Source organism: Cebus imitator, unplaced genomic scaffold (genome assembly GCF_001604975.1).
Source record: "Cebus imitator isolate Cc_AM_T3 unplaced genomic scaffold, Cebus_imitator-1.0 Scaffold186, whole genome shotgun sequence".
NCBI lineage: Eukaryota > Metazoa > Chordata > Mammalia > Primates > Cebidae > Cebus > Cebus imitator.
The window spans coordinates 1,902,303-1,923,440 of NW_016107501.1; the positions used below are offsets into that span (position 1 = coordinate 1,902,303).

Here is a 21,138-nt window from a genome sequence, read left to right on the forward strand (position 1 = left end):
CATCAGATGGTCCTTCATATTGTTTAAGCTGGTGCCATAAAAACATAGCGCCTTCCCCAAGAGTGGGTCTCAGATATGTGAATAAGCAAATCGAGTAACTTCAATAAGAGCAGATTAAAGAAAGCAACACATTAAAAGTTTTTAAGTTGAATTAAAATTGAGGGGTTGTTGAATAAGAATCTTTTTTTGCCTCTACCCTGCTGTAGATTTATGAGTACTTGAGATGATAAAATGGTAATATGTTAAAAAATTATTTTTGTGTTTAGGTTCTTCCTGTTTCATGGGAAAGATGTATCCAGAATTAGTAGCAGTGGTCAGGTGCACTAAGTTGCTGGGCATATGATTTAGATATTTCGTTTTTAAGATACTTTAAAGTCAGTGGTAAAAGACATGCCTCTGTGCTCCCCTTATTTGGCAGGATAGTGTGTTTACTACATCATGTTCATATCAATGGTGCCACGTTACTTTTGTGTCCTCAGGAATCATTGTCAAGGTAAAATCTTTTAAGCAAACTCTTCTTCAAAGTGTCTGTGAATTTTAAATTTGGAGGATTACAATAGCTAATCACTTCAACTTTTAAATGAGGTGTTGTGGAGAAGAAATGCTTATGTGTGATATGAATGTGGCAGTTGTAGGAGCTGCACCATTTTGTACTTCTCTTTAGCAGCCATCTGTTAATTGGTGGGCAAGTTGCCCTGTGGTCTCAGAGTGGTTTGCTGTAGCATAAGCTGTCCCTGAGCAAAAACAAAATTGATATTTATTTCTCTCAGGGTACCTCTTTGACTTAATTCATAGTCATGGTTCCCATCTGACCCATAGCTTTTATAACTTTAACCATGTACAGCGCAGTTTCCTCTGTGGACTGTGTTCCATTGGGATTCCTTCACTTTATTGTGTGACAGAGCATTTTTGAAGCTGTGTCTATAGTATTTAAATAGGTTTCCTTTATACTCAGCATTTTACCCCCACCTGCCCAAACACCATCAGTCTGTTTGGGGATTTTTCCTAAGCATATAAAAATCAGTGCTGTGTGTGACTCTTTTAAGTTTAGAGGAAGGAAAGAAAAATGTTCCTCATACCCTCTTGGTTAACTACCTCTTCATTAACTATAAACTAAGCAACATGTCCAGTGCAAAGGAAAATCACATGTTATTTATACTTAATCTTTGTATCAACTGGGGATGATGGATGTCCTTTGGAAATTTACTTCCTTTGTCTTGGCTAAAAATATCTCTAATTATTCTCTTTCTTTTTGATATAAAAGGAACTACAGTGGACAGTTCCCCCTCCTGATATGCCTTTATAGCAGATACTTTATGATCAGTACACATAAGGTGAAATATGTTTTTGCTTTATTGAAACATCGATCATGTGATGCTATCCAGTATTCCCTTCTTAATGACCCAGGTTCCCTCTCTCTCTCACTCGTTTTCTAACTTGGTGTCACCATATCATATGTGAAGAACGTAGGTATGTGCATGCATTCACACAATATGTATAATTTTGCAATTGCTGCTCAGAGTTTAAAAATAAGGTTTCTTAACACTTGTAGTTTCTCCCCACTCATAACAGCAGCTTAACTGGGCAAGGGGTGGGAATTAAGAGGATACAGGTACTTGTTTTTACAACTATGTAAAGGAGATCTCAGAAAATCATAAGCCCTTCCTGACGTAGTCATCTTGGGTTTAGCTTTTTGGTGATCAGGGTTATCCATATCTGTTAGTTTTATAGTGCAGGAATATTTGCAAGGTCGCTGAGTTGGTGTCTTGTATTAATCTCTGGGTATTATGGTTCAGAAGGTTTCTTGTCTTCTAGTTACTTTTACAAAGACAAGACATTATCATGCCGAGGAAGTATGGATCCTCCTGGGACACAGGGAGTTGCTAGGTTTCAATCCTGGCCATTACTCTAGAAGGCCTGTAACTGAACCCAGCTTCAGCTCTTTGCCACTTGAAAGCCAGAACGCCAGAGGCAAGGATGAGTGGAAGGAAAAGCAGTTTTAATGGGAGAGTCAGCAAACGGAGAAGATGGCAGAGTAACATTCTAAAGTACCATCTTCAATTTAAAAATTTACGATAGATCAAAGGGAAATTTGGTATGGGAGACATGCAGCAGTGGTACAGGGTTCAGGATCTGTGTGTCTTGTTCGGTGGCTCTCTTGGGTGTCTGAAGTTCTGGTTGGCATTATCTTGCCTTTGGCCTAGAGGTGGTGGAGTAATTATGACTCTTCCTAATTGTGAGGATTTTGCTGTGGGGGCTCTGCGCAGGGTTTGTTTCAGAATTAGCCTTTGAGATTTCTTAAGAACATAAGTAGATAAGCATGCTTTGGCTGAGGGGATTGTCTAGAGAGGAAAGAAATGGAGAGGGAAGGGAAGAAAGAAACAAGAAAGTGGGCGATTTTTAACATGGAGGTCCCTGTTACAGTCCTACATTTGCATCTGCTCAGTGATTGTACCAGTCACTAAGGTGACTGTCCCTGGGTCCCTCCTGTATCTCTTTCCTCATTGTTGCTCAGTGCTTGGTACATCCTGCAGTTGGACTGCTGTAAACCTTCACAAGGGCGAGCCTTGCTCCCAGGATTGGAAGGCGGCTTGCTTACCTCCACATAGACCCCTTATGTTTGGCATAGTGTGCCTTTGATCTGACCATCTCCTTTATAGTTCTTTACAAGTTTGTTCTTCTCTATGTTCCTATTTCCTGAATTTGTCAGGAAACACCTCAATTTCATTTTCTCTGTTTTGACACACTGAAGAATTCACTTTTTTAAGCTGGTCCTGGTTAAGCGTGAAGCTCCTGGACATACTTTGTGTATTTCATGTTCATTAGGTGCCTGTGTCTCCCTTTTTGACTTTGTGGGGTTTAAAATGTTTGAGCATCTTAGAGGGCAGAGACCATGTGGTATTGATCCCATGTTCTTTTCCACTGCTGTGAAACCGTGCTATGCGTATGAAAGCATTTTAATGCAATCTGCTGAGGAGAGAAGCGTCTTGTGTGGGAGACGGTTTTGGCAGTAGCAAACATGTTTGGCTTTAGCCATAAGAACTGCTTTCTGAGTTTGGAAAAGGAGTATGTAAATTAAGGCCCATTTTTAAATGAATCTTTTTATAATGCAGATACCTCTTATCTCTCTGTTTTGTAATGATGGGTTTGTTTTGAGGGCTTAAGTGGTTTGTGCACCTGCAGGGTGTCCTTCCTTTTCTTTCAGGTTCCATTATTTCTGTTTTGTTTTTTTAAATAAATAGTCTCTTGGATGGATTAAGAAAGAATTGAAGTTCCAGTAAATTGATTTCATGACAAAGAACAAGAAAAAAATACAGATGTATTTGGAGAGTATAAATACTCTGATTCAAAAGTTGTAAACTTTGGATGTACAGGATTCTGCCACAAAATAATTCCCACACATGGCTTAAGGCAATAAAGTGTACAGTTGTGTGGAAAGACTGAGTTTGGAAAGGTTAATTGTAACTTGGAAACCTAACTGCTCCTTCCATCTAGCTGTGTGTGCCTTTGAGCAAGTTAAATTAGTGTCTCTGAACCTCCAAATTTATGTCTGTAAAACAGATACCGATGTATCTACATGTAGCCTTGTGGTGATAATTAAATGTGATAGATGTAAGGATCATAGTTGGTTGATATTTTGACAGTGGTACTGTTGACTTCCAGAAAGGTAGGCATGTGTTTTTATGGGGCAGTGGGAATGGACATTTTCCCCAATAAACTTACCTTTTCATACTGGAAGCCTTGAGCTGGCAAAACTTTAACTTTTGGGTGAGAGAGTGATTTTTAAAAAAATGTTCAAGAAGAAAATTTATCTCTAACAAGAATTTTTTATAGCGTGGACCTTGTGAGTTTGGTAGAGTCTATTTTATAGCTTCTCATTCTTGACAAAATGGGGAGCTCTCCATGGTGGTTTGTGGGACTCTGACATAGTTTCAAAACAGGCACTGATGTAATTATAGTGGATAGGGCCTTAACTTTTTTTTTCTTTGTGATATTGGAGTTAAAAAATGATCCCTTACACAGAGAAAAACACATTATTAAGAATCTGTACTGCCTCTTAATGGGTTGCTTAGTGGTGTGTGTGTGTGTGTATGTGTGTGCAGGCACAAGCAAGAGTGCATGTTTGCTAAGATTGACACCAGCTGGTCGCACAAGTGACAGCAGATGCCCTTTTTACTACCACAGTTAACTTGTTACCACAGTAGTGTTTTGAGGAATGTGGTTCCTTTGCCCTCATCCCAGATGATACTTACTTGAACAACTCCTTTGCCTTTTAAGTAAACACAAGATAAAGCAATAATATAAGCTCCTGTTAGTGTGTGTGTGTGTTGGGGCAGGAGGTGGGTGGAACCTGTACCGAATTAATTGTGTTTAACAGAGACATGAGAAAGTTGCAGTGGACCCAAATCTTTAATTGAAAGTAGACAGCACTAGCTCAGAGTCGTTAATGTCCTAACCTTTTTTGAATTGTTGCATATGACTTTCAGGCTGCCTGAATGTTTTTTGGCATTCGCTCTGTCCTGGTGGCACCTCCAGTGTTTGAAGGTAGAACTGCTGACCTATCTTTTAGAGAAGCTATCTACATCAATAAGTAATGAGAACTACCTTTTGTTTTGATTGTGGTGCTGAGGATGCTACAGTGTCTCAGTCACTTTCTTTCAAGTGGGAGAACCTGCTTTCAGATAGAATCTCATCCTGTGTATTATGGAAGAATTGGTTTATTTTCCTACTTCAGATAATTTTTCCTAATTTTCCTGGTCTTGGATGCAAGACATCTTTGTGTACCCAGTGTAACACTTGACAAGAATTTAGAAGATTTAATATGCTGTTTCTGTTCTCAATAGTCTAAGACTGAGTTGTGTGGGAGTTTTTAATGTTGTCTGAAAATGTGATATATTAAGAACCCACAGTTTCGCCAACTTAAGCAGGGTCATGCTGCATTGCCAGCAGATTCATAATTACTGGGACTGGAACTACAGGAAAATAGAGCTCTACCAGTTGCCTAATCAGGGGACAGATATGGCCATTAAAATTAACTTGAAAGAAAATGCCCGGGTGCTGAGGACATTAACTGCTGCCTCTAGAATTAGGCTGCTTAAGTAATATTTTCCAAATGTTCACTGTTTACAACTTTGATTTCAGCAGAAAAGTTAGAATTTAAACTCTTCTGTATTAACTCCATGTATCTGTAAAGTCCTGTAAATCAGAAACATTGGGGCCTTTCAATCTCAGGCCAGCTTTATTAGCATTTGGATAGAAGATGAGTCTTTGAGTGAGCCATCTGTTTTCTGTATTATGTGAGTGTCTAGGTTGAATTCTCTATCCTTGTGATAATCCCTGGTAATGTCCTTTGGGAAGCTGGTAGAAATGCTCCCAGCTTTCAGGAAGCCTGGCTTGGGCTGTAGTAATAGTGTCTCACCAGTCTTCCGTATTACAATTTGATCTTATGCATTAGAGGGCAGCAAGGAGGACCTGTTTAACTTGACCCGAGTTAGTTGAGTGTTTACATGGAAGGACCTGCTGCATCTGGCCTGCTACATTTGAGGAGACTCAGGCCAAGTTAGGAATTAAAATTTGGAGAAAAACGTGACTAGAGAGAATTGCATCCCTGTGTTCTAAGATTCTCTCAAACCTTTTCCCTGCTGTGTGATACCCACATGGTTTTTCTGCGTATCAGATCTGAGATATTAAAAAAGCTCCTTGTAAAGTCTGGTGCAAGTTGCTTTGGTGCCAGAGTTGCAGTGCGCAGCCTGTCTGAACAGACACACATAATGAGTGTCCAAGAACAGCAAGTCCATCTGAAGAAATACAACATATTTGCAACTTTATTGTATGTTTACTGGGGAGGATATTGGGAGGGAACATGGTCTTTATTAAAAACCAAAAATTTCCCCCCCCCTTGTAATGAAAACTTGTTTTCGTAAATTATTTGCTTTTTTTTTTTTCTTATTAAGGCTTACAGTTTTATGCAAGGCCTGTGTTTGGAGAAAGTAAATCTTTCCATTTAGCTTTTTCAAGGTATTGCATTATTAAACCCTCACGTTGCAAGTCTTGCTTGACAGAGAGGACCATAGTGACCTGTTTCTGCCAACTGTGGGATTTTAAAAAAGATTCACACTGCTTTTATTCTTTTATTTGATAAAACATTGCTACTGCTCTAAATGAAATAATAGATACACATCAATCAGTGTAGTCACCTTTTATTGTTGATTCACTACCAGGTTTTTACAGAATTCACTCTGCATTTTATTTGACTTATACATGAATAGTCTTGGCAGACTTAATTATATTAGTGAAAAAGTACTTTAAACAAAATTATATGCTGACATCCCATAATTCATACTTACAGATTTGTAGAACAGATTTATGTAAATCTATCAAATTACTCTAGGTGACATTTTTTAAAATTGAGATTTCGTCTTAATGGTATTTGTAGAAATTTTTAATATGAACAATTTTACATGAATTGTTAAAACACTCGTATGACTTTCTTAGGAAGGCAGAATACAGTAACATTTGAGCATCTTGTCTCCACTTGTTTTTTAACCTATCTGGTACAATTTAGGGACATGAGGAATACATTTATAAGGGCAACCCTGTTCTAAACCATAAGAACCTGGAACATTTAATGATCTGTGTTAAGTTCCTCTTTGTCAGGAACTATGTTCTGCTTGCCTTCGCTCAGCAGTGTAGTGAGGAGGCATCCAAATGGACCCCAGACACATGTAGTAAGGTAACGGAATAATATAAGAAGCTGTGGGAGGACTAGGTGGGAGGAGCACTGAACAGTGTGCATTGGGGATGGGGCAAGTTGTAGTAGGAAATGGCCTCAGAGTCTCAAAGGTTACACAAAGGATACATGGGAGTTGGCTACTTGGAGAGCTGTGTTCAGGCATAGAGAACTGGATGTGCGTTTTAGGGTATATGTGTAGGAGTGGTGGAAGATGAGCAAAAGTAGAAGTAAGCAAAAAATTGAAAGTGACTGGAAACCAGAGTGTGGTTAGATTTGTATTTTAGGAAGACATTACAGTGGAAGATGGCTGCTTTTGGAATTAACGGGAGTCAAAGCAAGGGGTGTCCTATTAGGATAGTATAGCAATAATCAGGGTCAGAATAATACAGTACCAATGCTAATGCAGACAAGAAGCCGATTTAGCGGGTAGAACTGGCAGATTGTGAAGTGTGTATGGTAGAACTTGGTTGGAATATGTCTTGCCACTCTTCTCTGTTAGACTTCAGCTAGTTCCTTCAAGCCTTGGATCACATGTTACCTGCAGGATGGGACCACTTCTGACCATTTTGTTTAAAAAGCAGCCCTGCTTCTCCACTCCCCACTCTCATCCCCTGCTGCTGTTTTCCCCTTAGTTCTATTTTTTCTAATACCCTATATAATATGTTCATTTATCTCCCCCATCAGAATTTAAGCTTTATGAGAAAGAACTTTTTGTCTTGTTTCCTCAGGACCTAGTAGAAAGTATGGTTTCCATAGGTATCGAATGCTTATTGTAGGTGAGAAATTTGTAGGGTTACTCTTGGTTTTTTTTTTTTTAAATAAAAAATTTTATTTTTCACAGTTTTGTGTTGAGGGTCTCATTTAATATTGGTTGGATAAAATTAATGTGCCTTTTAATCAGGAATTATGGTAGTCTGTTGCCTTTGCTTTTAAACCTGAGGGGGTAATTTGACTTTTCTGAAGATTGGTAGTAATTTAAAATAGAAAAGACTAAATAAAGTGACCTTTGAATGAAACAGGTCCCGAAGATTGTGTATTTTTAATTAAAATATGCAATGAAAATTTTAATTAAAGTAGGCTATTAAAAGCAATGTAGGTGGCAAGGGAATGGCTGATGCTTTGAATTACACACAGTTTGGGACAAATTGGCGTTTACTGTGTTTCCCACAGTAGCACTTTGCCACTAAATGGATTCTCTTCCTGTTTTCGTCTTCTTGCTCTGACCCCCTCTCTCAGTAGTCTTTGGTCTTCTTCAGAGGCCTGTGGGGTGCTTCAGCTCTGTGGTATAGATCCCTTGACCATGATTTCTACTGACCTTTTATAACTATTCTCCTTGTGCCAGGAGCATTTTATAAGCTATTTTTCTCTCTTGTGAAGGTTTCTTTTCTGTGGCATATGTGTTAGATTAAAAAGAAGGGTATAAAACAAAAGGCTTCATACACGACAGTGCAGTACAGAGTATAGGAAAGTTCTGGAATCCCTATCAGCCGTTAGAATCAAGACTTGGAACTGGGCATGGTGGCTCACGCCTGTAATCCTAACACATTGGGAGGACGAGATAGGCCGATCACATGAGGCCAGGAGTTGGAGACCAGCCTGGCCAACATGATGAAACCCTGTCTCTACTAAAAATACAAAAAAAAAAAAGCCAGATGTGGTAATGCACACTTGTAATCCCAGCTACTTGGGAGGCTGAGGCAGAAGAATAGCTTGAACCCAGAAGGTGGAAGTTGCAGTGAGCTGAAACCATGCCACTACTCTCCAGCCTGGATAACAGAGAGAGACCTTGTCTTGAAAGAAAAAAGATTTGGATTAATGGTTCAAAAATTCTTAAGAACATGTGACCACAGTTAGCTTTTGAGAATAGCTGAGGACATGTGGCCTTGACCCTCTTCTTGATGTTCAGTTACCAGTTGAATATTTTGGCATTTAAAGACAGGATTTGTTTTTCTTAAAGGCTTTTTTTTTTTTTTTTTTTTTACGGAGTTTCGCTCTTGTTACCCAGGCTGGAGTGCAATTGCGCGATCTCGGCTCACCGCAACTTCTGCTTCCTGGGTTCAGGCAATTTTTTTTTTTATTTTTTTTTTTTTTTTTTTTTTTTTGAAGGGCCTTAGCTTTGTCATTTTGGTCAAAATAGTCTTTTAATCATGTTGGGTTCTGTAATGGTTATACTTGGAATTTAAATTTAGAGCTTTATAAAATTTTTAAAGAAATGAATCTTGGTTTGGGGATTATCAGTATGCACATTCTAAATTCAGAGAGACTTGAAAAATAGATTTGGATGATATGGATAAATAATGCTTGGTTTCTAAACCTTCCCTGGGTGGCCCATGACGGCTACTGATGAATACAAGAGTGGGAAGAGGGTAGGTTAGGTTTTTTCTTTTTTAATGTTTGACTTGCTACTGCTTTTATTTTTAAAAACTGTGCACTCACTTCCAACCAGAAATATGCACTATATAAATAAGATGCAATTTATGTTGTCATAGGAATGAATAATGGCACAGAAATTGATGTATAATAAAACTGATATTTGTACAGAAGGTACAGAAATTTGACATAGTAGTCAACCAGGAAGCAATTTTTGCAGTAAAAGTGTCAGAAGTGCCTGGGTACATTATTATTCAGGCATATTGGGTACAAACTAGTCCTGGGCATCCACACATTATGCCTGAATTCTCAGTTCAGGTATAAACTAGTTGTTAATCGAGTATAGAAGAGCCACAGGATTTGAGAGTCCTGACTTCAAGTCCTGACTTTACTACTTCCTCCCTGCCTTTTTGATTTATAGAAGCTGATTGACCTTGCCAAGCTTCAGATACCATTTCTACCTTGTAGGAGAAGAATCTGAATACCGAACATGGTTAATGTGAAGCTACAATTAAACAGTAAAATACCATGTAGCTAAAAGGTGAGAATGGGGAGGCTTGCCTATCTTGGGATCATCTGTGATGCCCTTCATATATTTTAAACACCCAATAAATATTTGCTGCCTTGATTACAGATTTTTACTGTAAAGTAACTTAAAGTTCTAACTCCCTTTTGTTACAGTGCCAACATTTTAATGCAACAACAATGGTAGGTTTAGGAGTACAGTCTTTCAGTGGCACACACCCCACCCAAACTTTCATATTATTTTGCTTAGGATAAGAATACAGTTTTGCTTACCTGAAACATATTCTGAGTGGCATTCATCCTGATAATACCACTAGTCAAATAAGGAACTTGTTACAAGGAGAAGTCATTTGGGGATACATATTTCTGAGTATAAACAACTTAACAGATATTAGATATTTGACTGACTCATTATAGCTAGTCATGATTGCTTGAGGGTGTCAGGTGGAAGACCCATTTGATAGTTGGGTCCTCTGATGGTGGTGATGATAATACCTTTGGTTAAATAAATAACAACAGGAAGTTTCTCATTCTTCGATTTAGTAAACGTTTGAGTGCCTATAGCAGGCCAGGAGTAATGGTTCAGAGGCCACAGCTGGAAACAGCTAAGTGGGAAGTAAGCAAGACAGGCTTTTCACTTTACCCAGTGATCTAATCTCAGTGGGCACTCCTGTGCCCCAGACTGACCTCAGGAGGCCAATAAACTGTTTCTTTGAAATAATGGATAACTTGAAGATTTTAGAAGAAACACATCCATATATATCTAAACAACTCAACTGTGAAATGGCAATCTTCCCTGCAAGACCTTTCTTAGGCCTCTCAGCAGCCCCCTTATAGCCCCAACCATTAATATAGTGATTTCTCAAGGTGCAGGTTGTACGTTAGTCACCAGGGTTTTAAAAAGGTAGTACCAATGCCTCATGACAGACCAATAAAATCAGAGCCCAAGATGAAAGGATCACTTGAGCCCAGGAGTTCAGGTCCATCCCGGCCAACATAGTGAGATCTCATCTCATGTACACAAACACACACACACACACGGCCAATGTAGTGAGATCTCAATACACACACACACACACACACACACACACACACACACACACACATATGTGTATGTATATATATCTATCTTTAGGAGTGAGATTCCGGCATCAGGTTTTTTTGTTTTAGTTTTTTAAAGCTTTCTAGTTGATTGCAGTGCAGCCCAGGTTGAGAATGCACTGGGGTCAGAAGCTGCTAAGATGCAGGTGGAGGAATAGTATGAGTAGAAAGGGTAATTAATCTGTGCTGATAAAATTGATTTATTTTGTCATAGAACAGCAGTGTGACAAAACTATATATGATATTTGGCTTGCCCTTTTTTTTCTGTTAAATTTGTAGCATCTTTTTAATTTTAGTGAATACACTTAAAATCTTTAACAGTAAGCATGGTATTTTTTTCTCATGTAATATTTTGACTAGGGTGATCCACTTTGATCATTGAGTATTTTCATCATTGTGTCAGCAACCTAGTTGGGTAGGAATTACCCTCATTTTAGAGATAAGGAGGCTGTGTGGTTCAGTGAGATGTTAAGTAGCTTCTTCAAAGTTGCATAGCTGACTGACAGCCAGTAAACACCAGAACGAGTATTAGAAGTCCATCTTCTTTACACTGTAAGCTGGTTCCTTGAGCAGATCTTGTTACACTTAGCCAATTTAATTCTACTCAGTGACAATTGGACTGCAACACATTTACATAGGAGGGGCACAATGCACACAGTAGACACGTGCTAAATGTTGAATTAATAAAAACCTGAATTTTTAAAAATACGGTGGCTTCACATGTGACTCTTTACTAGAACTGTAAAATAAAACCTCTCAATATTAGTGTGAGATATCCAAAATTAACCTAATTAGTTTTAACTCTCTATTCCTTTTTCTTTTTTAAAAAGAGGAAAAAATATGTTTTCATAAGAGCGCATATATTAGCAGTGATTATCCAAAATTCTGATCGTGGTCCCAAAATACAATCACTAGTTTTCATCTTGGGCACTGTATATAGCCTTCTCTTTTCGTTTATGTAGTAACAAGTAGCCACATTAAGATAACCAGATTATCCGTCCTAAAAACTCCCATTGATAACCACTTGGACCTACGGTGCCCCATCAAGAACAAATCCCTCACTTCCCTGTGAAATTCACGCAACAGTAGTACTTAATAAAAGCGTTTGGACTGTCCTTGGGCATCTGGGAAATCTTCATTTAGTTTGTTTTGACTTTTGAAGACTAAACTTTTCTTATCCCATTTTTGTCATCTGTATAATGTTTTTTGCTTTAAACTGAGAACTTTTCCTTCATTGAAAACTTGAGACCTTTGGGATTAACTTTAAACTAATCTTTGCATTCCGTTTATTCAACTGCTTTTGATAGCTCCGATTTTCTGAGATTTCAAGCATCACTGAGCCAGGAGTGAGAGGGTTCAGATGATGGGGGGAGGGTGGCAACAACAACAAACAGTTACTTTGCAGCAACTCTTATTCCACACTTTTTTTTCTCTTGTTATGTTTGTTTCCGTTCTTTTTCTTCTTTTCCCATATGTTCTCACTGGCTTGCATGTCATCACTGCAAATCTTTTGTGTTCATATTTCCCTGTTCTTATCTATATCATAAAACCCTCTTTGGAGAAATTTGATTGAGTTTATTTGAAGAGAAGCCCTCCTCTAAAATAAACTTAAGATGTATACACACCCACACATGGTTCTTCATCATTTCAGACTCCAACATAATTGTACTTGGTAAAGGCTATAAATGTGTCAGGGTAGAATTTACAGAACGCTGACAGATTATTGGTTAATGTTTTCCGTCTTCCCATTTTATGGCAAAGGAAACTGAAGCTGAAAAGGTCTCGTCTGTTAAGCCCTCTCCATAGCAGAGAGATAAAATCCCTACAGTCTCTGAGGCTGAGCATTGTCTTGTTGCTGGTATACTCTGGCTCAGGCAGGTCATGTATGTTGGAATCCTTTGGGGATGTGTGGTTTTTTCCCTAAACAGCACTGCTTGCTGAGTTCTAAAACTTGCAAATGTAGTAGATGGAAGACAAAAAGACTTCAGGTATATTTCTAGAATTAATAGAGAGTTCTTTTTACTATTGAGGAAATATGCTGGTGTTAATGACAAGACCATATGCCAAAATGAAAGTCAATCTCTGTCAGCAGTGTAGAACTAATATGTGCCTTTTTCCCCTTCCCTTTCATTAGGGCAGAGCTTGGGATATGGCTTTGTGAACTACATTGACCCCAAGGATGCAGAGAAAGCTATCAACACCCTGAATGGATTGAGACTTCAAACCAAAACAATAAAAGTATGTTTAAAAGTTTTTTATATCTACTTGTAGAACAGAAGTTTTTAAAAAATTAAGCTTTACTTGCAGTTCTTTCCTTTCTTCCTTTTGGGCCCATATGAACAATTACCTTGGACACATCGTGGAATTTTGGTGTTTGTTGCATGACGGGAGAAACGACTTGTTCAAGAGTACTGTATATAATCATTCATGTATTCGCAAAGGGCCAGAGCAGCAACTTTCTTAGATAAATATTTTAGGAAGCCTACGGAATCAAATCTCCTTCCGTCATAGAGAACTACTTGCCCTGTAACTTGAGGAAACCTTGTTCTTCTATAAAGGTCTGAGTACTAAATAAGCAAGGTTTTGTGAGCCATGTAGTCTGTCACAATTTCTCAACTCTGCCTTTAGAGATGAAAGCAGCAATAGCCACTACATAAACAAATGGATGCAGCCATGGTCCAATAAAACTTTATAGGCAGTGAAACTTGAAATCATAAGATATTCGTGTATTACAAAATATTCTTTTCATTTTTTCCAAGTTAAAAAAATGTAAAAAAACATTCTTAGCTCATGGATTATACAAAAAGGTGGCAGGTTACATTTGGTGCTTGAGTTGTAGTTCTAGCAAATTCAGCTTGCTTTGAGGAGGAACTTACATGACACAGGTTATTTTTCTTATTATTTTTCTTTTTAAGACATACAGTAAATAATTTTGTGAGTACTTTGTTGCTTTTGTGAATCTTTGAAATTCTTACATAGATTCTCTCTAGAGAGGGAGCTAATCCAATTCACAGCATAGATTTCTTTTCCTTTAGAAAATAAGAGGGGGATGTTGCCTCTAGCAAATTCTTAGTACGTGTACCATCAATTTACTCTCTCCTGCCCAGTGCAGACATTGCCAATCAATCATGGAATGCTTTCTCACTGGGTCTAGATGTGGCTCCCAAATATTTTTCAAAATAGTGTTCCAGACAACCTGTTATCAATTGATTCAAGTTTGAACTTATTTTCCACCCTTGATTTAAGAAACCAGCTCAGACTATAGCCTGAAGTGGTGAGGGGAAGTTAGTCAAGGCTGGCTGTAGTATCCATCTTACTTAGAGACTTGTCTAAGAGATTTTTGCTCATTTTTTTGAGGTATCTGGAAATGCAGTGTCATTTTTGTGCTTTAAAGTTGCTTTTCTTAGAATTACCAGTTAAGGTAATTGATTAGTCCTGAGTGGTTTTGACAAGTCATTCTTTATATGTATTGTCCCCTAAGAAAAATACCTACCAGCCCTGTCTTATCTAAAGGAAAGTATGTAGTGGCTCCCAAATGTACGTGGGTATGAGAGGTCCAAGAATTCCAGATGTTTCTTGAGCAAGGAAAAGTCCTATGAAAAGATTCTCACCATTCAATCAGAAAATAAACTGGTTACTATATATTATCAAAATGTGAAGGGGAAAAAATTAGATTTACAGTGAAATCTAAGATAAAGCCTTAAGTTTGTTTTGAAGCTTTTTCAGTCTGGACTGCTTTTTCTAATTATCCACATTTCTCTGCATACTTTTTATTTGTGTCAGAGACCTTTTACTAGTACTATTAAGTAACAATGAGTGTCCTTTAATAAAAACACCTAATGTTCTGTTGCCTTCAGACCGTGTGCTTTCTATCCTACTGCAGTTTTTTGCAGGCTTCTCTTCCTCAATTTATATTGATCTCCTGGATTGCTGCTAATTTGTCTTAGTTCTGAGGTCCTGAGTTGTGATTGAGAAGAAAATGAAATGGATGGTTAGGATGGCTCATCCCAGTAACTGTCCTTTTCTCCATTCAGAAATAATTACCCTTATTTCATTCCAGTGTGTCAGTGTTTTTGTTACATATCCTCACTGCACTGAGATCCAGAAGAAGGTAGGAATGCAGGGGAAATAAGTCTCCACAGGAGAAATGCCTGTGGCCTTCAAGGAGACAGTTGATGACAGCTGCTTCCTTCCTTTGCCCCATCCAGCCTTCTCTCCTTAGGGCCCAGCTGCTTGGGCTGAATATGTGGAAGAAAGGACAGTAATGCCTGTGGCTCTTATACTGTGATATCTCTTTCTGATTTTCTGAGATGTGGGTCAGGGTGATTGGGTAAACAGCAACCTACTTCTTTCTCCGCCCCCACATAGTTCCTGTAAAAATATCAGATAGGCTGAGCACCATGGCTGATGCCTGTAATCCCAGCACTTTGGGAGGTGGAGGCAGGTGGATCACAAGGTTTAGGAGTTTGAGACCAGCCTTGCCAACAAGGTGAAACCCCGTCTCTACTAAAAATAGAAAAATTAGCTGGGCATGGTGGCGTGTGCCTGTTATCCCAGCTAACTCGGGAGGCTGAAGTGGGGGAATCGCTTGAAACTGGGAGGCGGAGGTTGCAGTGAGCCAAGATTGCACCTTTGTGTACTCCAGGCTGGGCGACAGAGCAAGACTCCATCTGAGACACAAAGCAGACCGTTTCACACAAGTATATAGCACCCCCTTTGCCTGTTTGTTCTGTGTTTACTTATTTCCATCAGACAGGTCTTGTGCTCATGTACAATGTCTTAAACCCAGTTTTTCTTGTATTCACAGCTTTAAGAATGTTTTGGAAGTTGAGTTTAAGCCTTTTCATTTCCTGGGATACTATTCTCTAAATTAGTCGTTTTCCCTCCTCTCTTCTATGTTGATGATGGCTGTCAGCACCACTTTATTACAAAGCCCTCTTTAGTCATGTTACTGCTCACTCAAAATTCCATGGTGTTTCTCTAGTTTTACCCTTGTCATCTGTCTGAGCTTTGTAGGAGTGACGCCAGTGCTATTGCTGTTCTCCACTGTAGTCAGACTGGCTCTTCACTTGTAAGGTGATCTCATTCCTAGCGTCTATGCATATGCTTTTGCAGCTCCTACTTCCTGGTATAACCTTTCCCACTCATTTATGGTTTAATTGTGGTCATCTCATCTTTTGGAGCCCATCTAAAGGAATTCCATCCTTCAGCTTCTGTCTTGCCAGGTTGTTCAAGTTCCTGCTGAGTTCCCCCTTCTTTGAAGCCTAGATTCTTTATCCATAGGGAACCACAAAGGTTTTGGAATTAAAGGGGGACCCATATGTAATTTAGGCTTAAGCACTGTTCTCTGTCCCTAGTCAGAGTGGAGACTGGTGATCGTACAGTTTAGCCAAGACCAGGTAGTTGAAGAGAGAGCTGTGACACAAACAAATCCTTATCTTCTGATCATTACATCAAAACTCTTGCCATGAAACTGTGCTTTGCTTTAGAAAGGTGTACAGAAGATTGGTTAGTATATACAAGTGTTTATGTCCTGTAAGCCACTAAGCATTTAGTATGCGTGTGGTAAGATTCCTGGTTATTGGGATATTGAAACAGTGAATCAAGTGCTGTGAGAGGTGGTTTATTTAGCAGTTTCTCCTGGGGCTTCCTAATAGCATTAGCTCAGTAGGGTTTTGTGCAGTAGTTGGTGTTTTGAATAAATGACAAATACTCAGTATTTCCATGGTGAGTGCATTGAAGTCCCTCAGGCTCTGTGAGATCCCAAAGCAGTTGTTCCCAAACTTTGGTTGCATCTTAATTACAAGGGAAGTGAGTTAGAAATATAGTTTCTGGGATCCACTTTACATCTACTAGATACCTGTTCTCATGTGATATTCAAGATTCTGTTTTCTATTATGCTTCCCAGGTAATTTACGACAGCAAGTCTAAGGCCTGGCACTTAAGGAATCACTAAAAATGTTTGGTGGTTCTCTACACATTTGGTATTTCTGTGTGCAAAATTCAGTTTGTATTCTAACATTTTACCTTAGCAGTCTCCCTGTGGTTCATTCTGTTAAACAAAATATTAATGTGTTTTCTTGAGCATGCTGGGTGAAAGTTTAGCATTCAGAGTTCAAGGTGGTTCACCAGCCTTTGCTTTTAAAAAATGGCGTAAAAATTGAAAACAATGTGTTCACCTCATCTTAGGGTGCTGTTTATTGTAAGTAGTATCAAATACAGGTTAAAATCTCTAGGTAGTTATTCTCTTGTCCTAAGGGTCACTTTTTTCCCTAGTTAAGGAGATGTTCCAGAGGCACACCTTGCTGGTGAAATCACGTCATCCCTGTATTGCATGGGAGGCAGCTATTATGGATTAGGCCTGCTCACATTGTCCCCAGTGTTGGCATGGTAAATAAAGTGTGAATATTAGAAAATGTTTTAAAATTCTCTTTAGGGAGGGTAGTGAAGAGATGGTATGTGTACAATTCAGGCATGGGGGTGGGGGAATAATTTCATGGAGGTGTCAAATTGTATGCTAGTGAGAAGGAGAGATGTTTTTCACCAAGAGCCCTATGTTTTCAGGTCCCTATGGGAATCTTTCCTTTTGTGGCTTATTCATGAGGTGAGTGGTTGTGCCTAGTATGTTGAGTCTTCATGCTGTTTACCTACTCATTTTATTTTTAGGGGTCTTAAATATTGAAAAAATCTAAATGGTATGTGAAACTTTTATGGCTTAAAGCCAACACTTTTGACTTGTTAGGTTAATATTGTCAGACTTAAACTCATGATTAGCAAACTAAAATCGTTCATTTCCTAAAATATGTGTAAACTTCCCCTCTCCCCTGCATATAGTGCTCTGGATAGGGGATTATCACATAACACAGTGAAATGGATGCCTGGGTCCCAGCATCTCTCTCAGCTTTTCTCTCCTCTGCAATGGGCCTAGGTTGCTTTATTTTTCCTGAAACTGGGGTTGATTTATCTGGAAAGAAGGAGCTATTATCTCAGGGAATAGAATGTTTTATTGTTATTAGTAGGTTCTAGCCCCTCAAAAGAAGAAGGAAATTCTGTATAGAAGTAGTACTACCATAGAAAAACTGCTCAGTTTTGGTCTTGGTTAAATAAATGTTTTCCTTAATCATTCAGGCATAGACCAGGCTAAAATTTACCTTTGCTTGAGTTATTAATTGGTATACAATCATATGAAATTTCTTAAACTGAAATAACTAAACCACGATTTAACTGCATATGGAAAATTCTATTACAAAAATGAGAATATTAAAAATAGTACTATTTTTTGTCTTCAGTTTTAGAGTGATTAAGCAAAGCTAATAAACGTGTATTCTAAGCTGTTGTATTTATGTTAATTTTTTGTTAAATGTATACCTTTTTCTAACTAGCTTATCCTTTTCTCATTAGTAAATGTCATATTTATACTTTTTTTTTTCTGTTTAGTATGAACTTGACCCTTAACATAGGAAGAATATAGAACTATATTTCTAAAATCTTACCCTGACTTAATTACCTTACTAAAATGATTTAATTCGCTGTGTAATCTTGGACAGATCTTTTAACCGTTTAAGCTTCCATTTATATCTTTAAAATAATCATCACTGTGAATGTTCATTACTTGCCTTTTAGGGGAGGAAAAATAGCTTTTCATGGTCTACAAGTTGTATGTTAAGGAAAAAAAGTAACTTTTAAATGAACTTATGTTTATTATATAGAGTGATTTAGTGGTGAAAAGCAACACTCTCTCCTGAAGAGAGAACAATTTTAACTGCCTTTCTCTTTCACTGTTGGAAGTTTAACAGCCACTGTAAACTTTATTTTGGGATTTGCTTTTCTAGTTTAACCTCCTTTTGCCACAGGATTATTGGGATGGGGTTGTTTTTTCTTTTCATTGTAAATTGTTCTTTTATAAAATTTAATCCTGATCATTATGAAATATTCTTAGATGCTGTGTAAACCAGTCCCCACTATAGAAAAGGAGAGGGCATGCAGGCAGCAATGTAAGTAAAGCTATGCTGAGGGCTTGCCATCTAGTAGTTGCTCTGTTAAAATACCTGCAGTACAATTCTGTGTTTGCGATGAGTGGCTGTTTTAATAGCCATGATGCTTAGAGTTCATGGCTTTTGTAGGGCATGGAAGTTTTAAAGCAGTTGTTAGGGGAACCATACATAGAATTTGCCAAAACAAAAAGCAGGGTGAGGGGCAAACATGGAAATGAGCCTGAGAGGGATTGTGGGTTGTAGAAGGTGAGTGCACATGTAAAGACATGGATGTTTTGTTATGTAGGTGAGGGAAGGACACCAGAGGGTTTTGAGCAGAGCAGTTTTGGTCTTGATCTTGAGTATTTATTAAGAGAGGAAGGTTTGCTTTGTATTTAAACTCTAGCATCTCAGCCGACCCTAGTGTTTTTCTGGTTTGTACAGTTTTTTTCTGTGATGGTACAAAGGGTAGAAATTTATAAATTGTCCTCTACAAAGTACCCTTCATTTAAAAACTTGTGTATATATATACAATCACTTCTCTTTTACCTTGAGCAGATGTGGAAAATTTAGAAGTAATAGTTTGAAGGACAGGCCTCAAATTAACTGACCTACTTATGAGATGTTAGCCTAATAACTATTGTTTATCTGGACAAAAAAAAAATGAAAAAGTACATACCAGGAGTGAGGCAAAAATGGAAACATTGAGTAAATTGTTCCTTTGCCTTTTAAAAAATACAGACTGACCGAGTACATGTTTTCTTAACTTCATTTTTGTGTTCTGGAAATTTCCAGAGCCACCTGTCAAGTTTTAATAGTATATTACATCTGATTATCAGCACCTCATCAATACATTTAAATAAAATTATTTCATCTATATTGAGTCCTGTTTACACAGTCCTTATTTGAAGTGAGAAGTGACAGATGACTTCTTGATTATTTGTACAATGCCTTTCCTGTGTTTTGTAGAATGCTCTCTTGTCAGCTTTAATTTTTTTCATGCATAAAAAAAGCCTGGTGTGGTCTAGGGGATGTGAGTAGTACCCAAGTAAGGTCTGAATGTCCTGTCTTCAGGCCTCTTGTGTTACTTCTGTTCCTTCTAACTACCTACAAAGCAAGAGTTAATCAGAATTCCCAAAGGGCAGTAACCAGGCATTCTTCCAGTTGACTTTCTTTAGATATTTTCCCACAGTTGTTGGAGCAGAGGCAGAGCCTGCAAAGAGGGAAGGATGAGGAACAGGGTTCCTGGTGGCAGTGTCCCCAGCTTACTTCCTGCCTGTCAGCCACAGTGGGTAGTGATGGTGGAAGAGTCTCAACAGTTGACTGAACCCACCTTGCTTGGAATTCATGGGTCGTTTTGTTACCTAAGCATGCTCCACAAGGGATGTCATAGCCCCTCGTGGCAGATGTTTTGAGAAGAAAACTGGGATCTGGAGTTTTCTCTGCTCATAAGAGAAAACTGTCTTACTTATGACCAGTAAGAAAACTGGTCATACTTAGCAGATAAGTGAGTTAACATTGATTCAGTCATTTCTGTTGTAATGAGCAGTAAAATTATTATTACAGTAGTAACTTACTGAGTTTGTTTTTTAGGTGGCTACTCATTCTTCAAGAAAGTTTTTCTGGTAGGTTCATGTAAGTCTTAGATGCCAGTTTAAAAATTACAGAAACATGCATTAACATTCATCTCTCTTTAAATTTGATTAACTCTTTAGAAAAGCATGGATGGTACATTTTCTTTTACTTTGACTTCTGCCAGCCATTCTTATCATTACTTGTAGGGTCATTTTCAGCCACATGTGCTACATTAGAAGTACTTGCGGATGTTTTATTTCCAGAAGCGTCTTGACATGCTGCTGCTTTTGGGCAATGAGACAGGGCTGTACAGTTTACACTTGAACAATTCCAGGGCTAGGGGTACCAGCCCCCACACAGTAAAAAGTCTAACTTTTGACTCCTCAGAAACCTAACTGTCAGTAGCCTTGTGTTGACTAGAAGCTTTACTGGTAATAAAGTCAATTATCACATATTTCGTATGTTACACGTATTACATATGGTGTTTTTACAATAAAGTATGCTAGAGAAAAGAAAATGTTGAGTGTCATAACGTAGAGAAAACTTATTTACTGTTCATTAAGTGGAAGTGGATCATCATAAAGATCTTCACCCTTGTCATCTTTATGTTGAGTAGGCTGAGGAAGAGGAGGGGTTGGTCTAAAATCCCTTAAGTGCACCCACACAGTTCAAACCCATGTTGTTCCAGGATTAATGGTATTTTGAAAACAGTACAGGAAATCTGATACTTGTCTCCTCTTCCTCCCTTCTGTGAAGAACTCTTGAATGCTGCAGTAGGACTTGGAGATGTAAGTCCTGGATTTGTGTTCTGTTCTTGGTTTCTTGATCAGGTGAGCTGTAAGAAGGGCAAAGAAAAATACA

The 21,138-nt window shown here is 38.3% G+C and overlaps 1 protein-coding gene across 36 annotated transcripts in view; it reads left to right on the forward strand.

The window, feature by feature from the left end:
- Window positions 1–21,138, forward strand: part of ELAVL2 (ELAV like RNA binding protein 2) — a 156,210-nt gene that overhangs the window by 105,331 nt on the left and 29,741 nt on the right. For all 36 annotated transcript variants that reach the window (XM_037744805.1, XM_037744806.1, XM_037744792.1 and 33 more), the window contains one exon: window positions 12,864–12,967. In XM_037744805.1, the coding sequence (XP_037600733.1) occupies window positions 12,864–12,967 (104 nt within the window). The remainder of the gene's footprint in view (window positions 1–12,863; window positions 12,968–21,138) is intronic.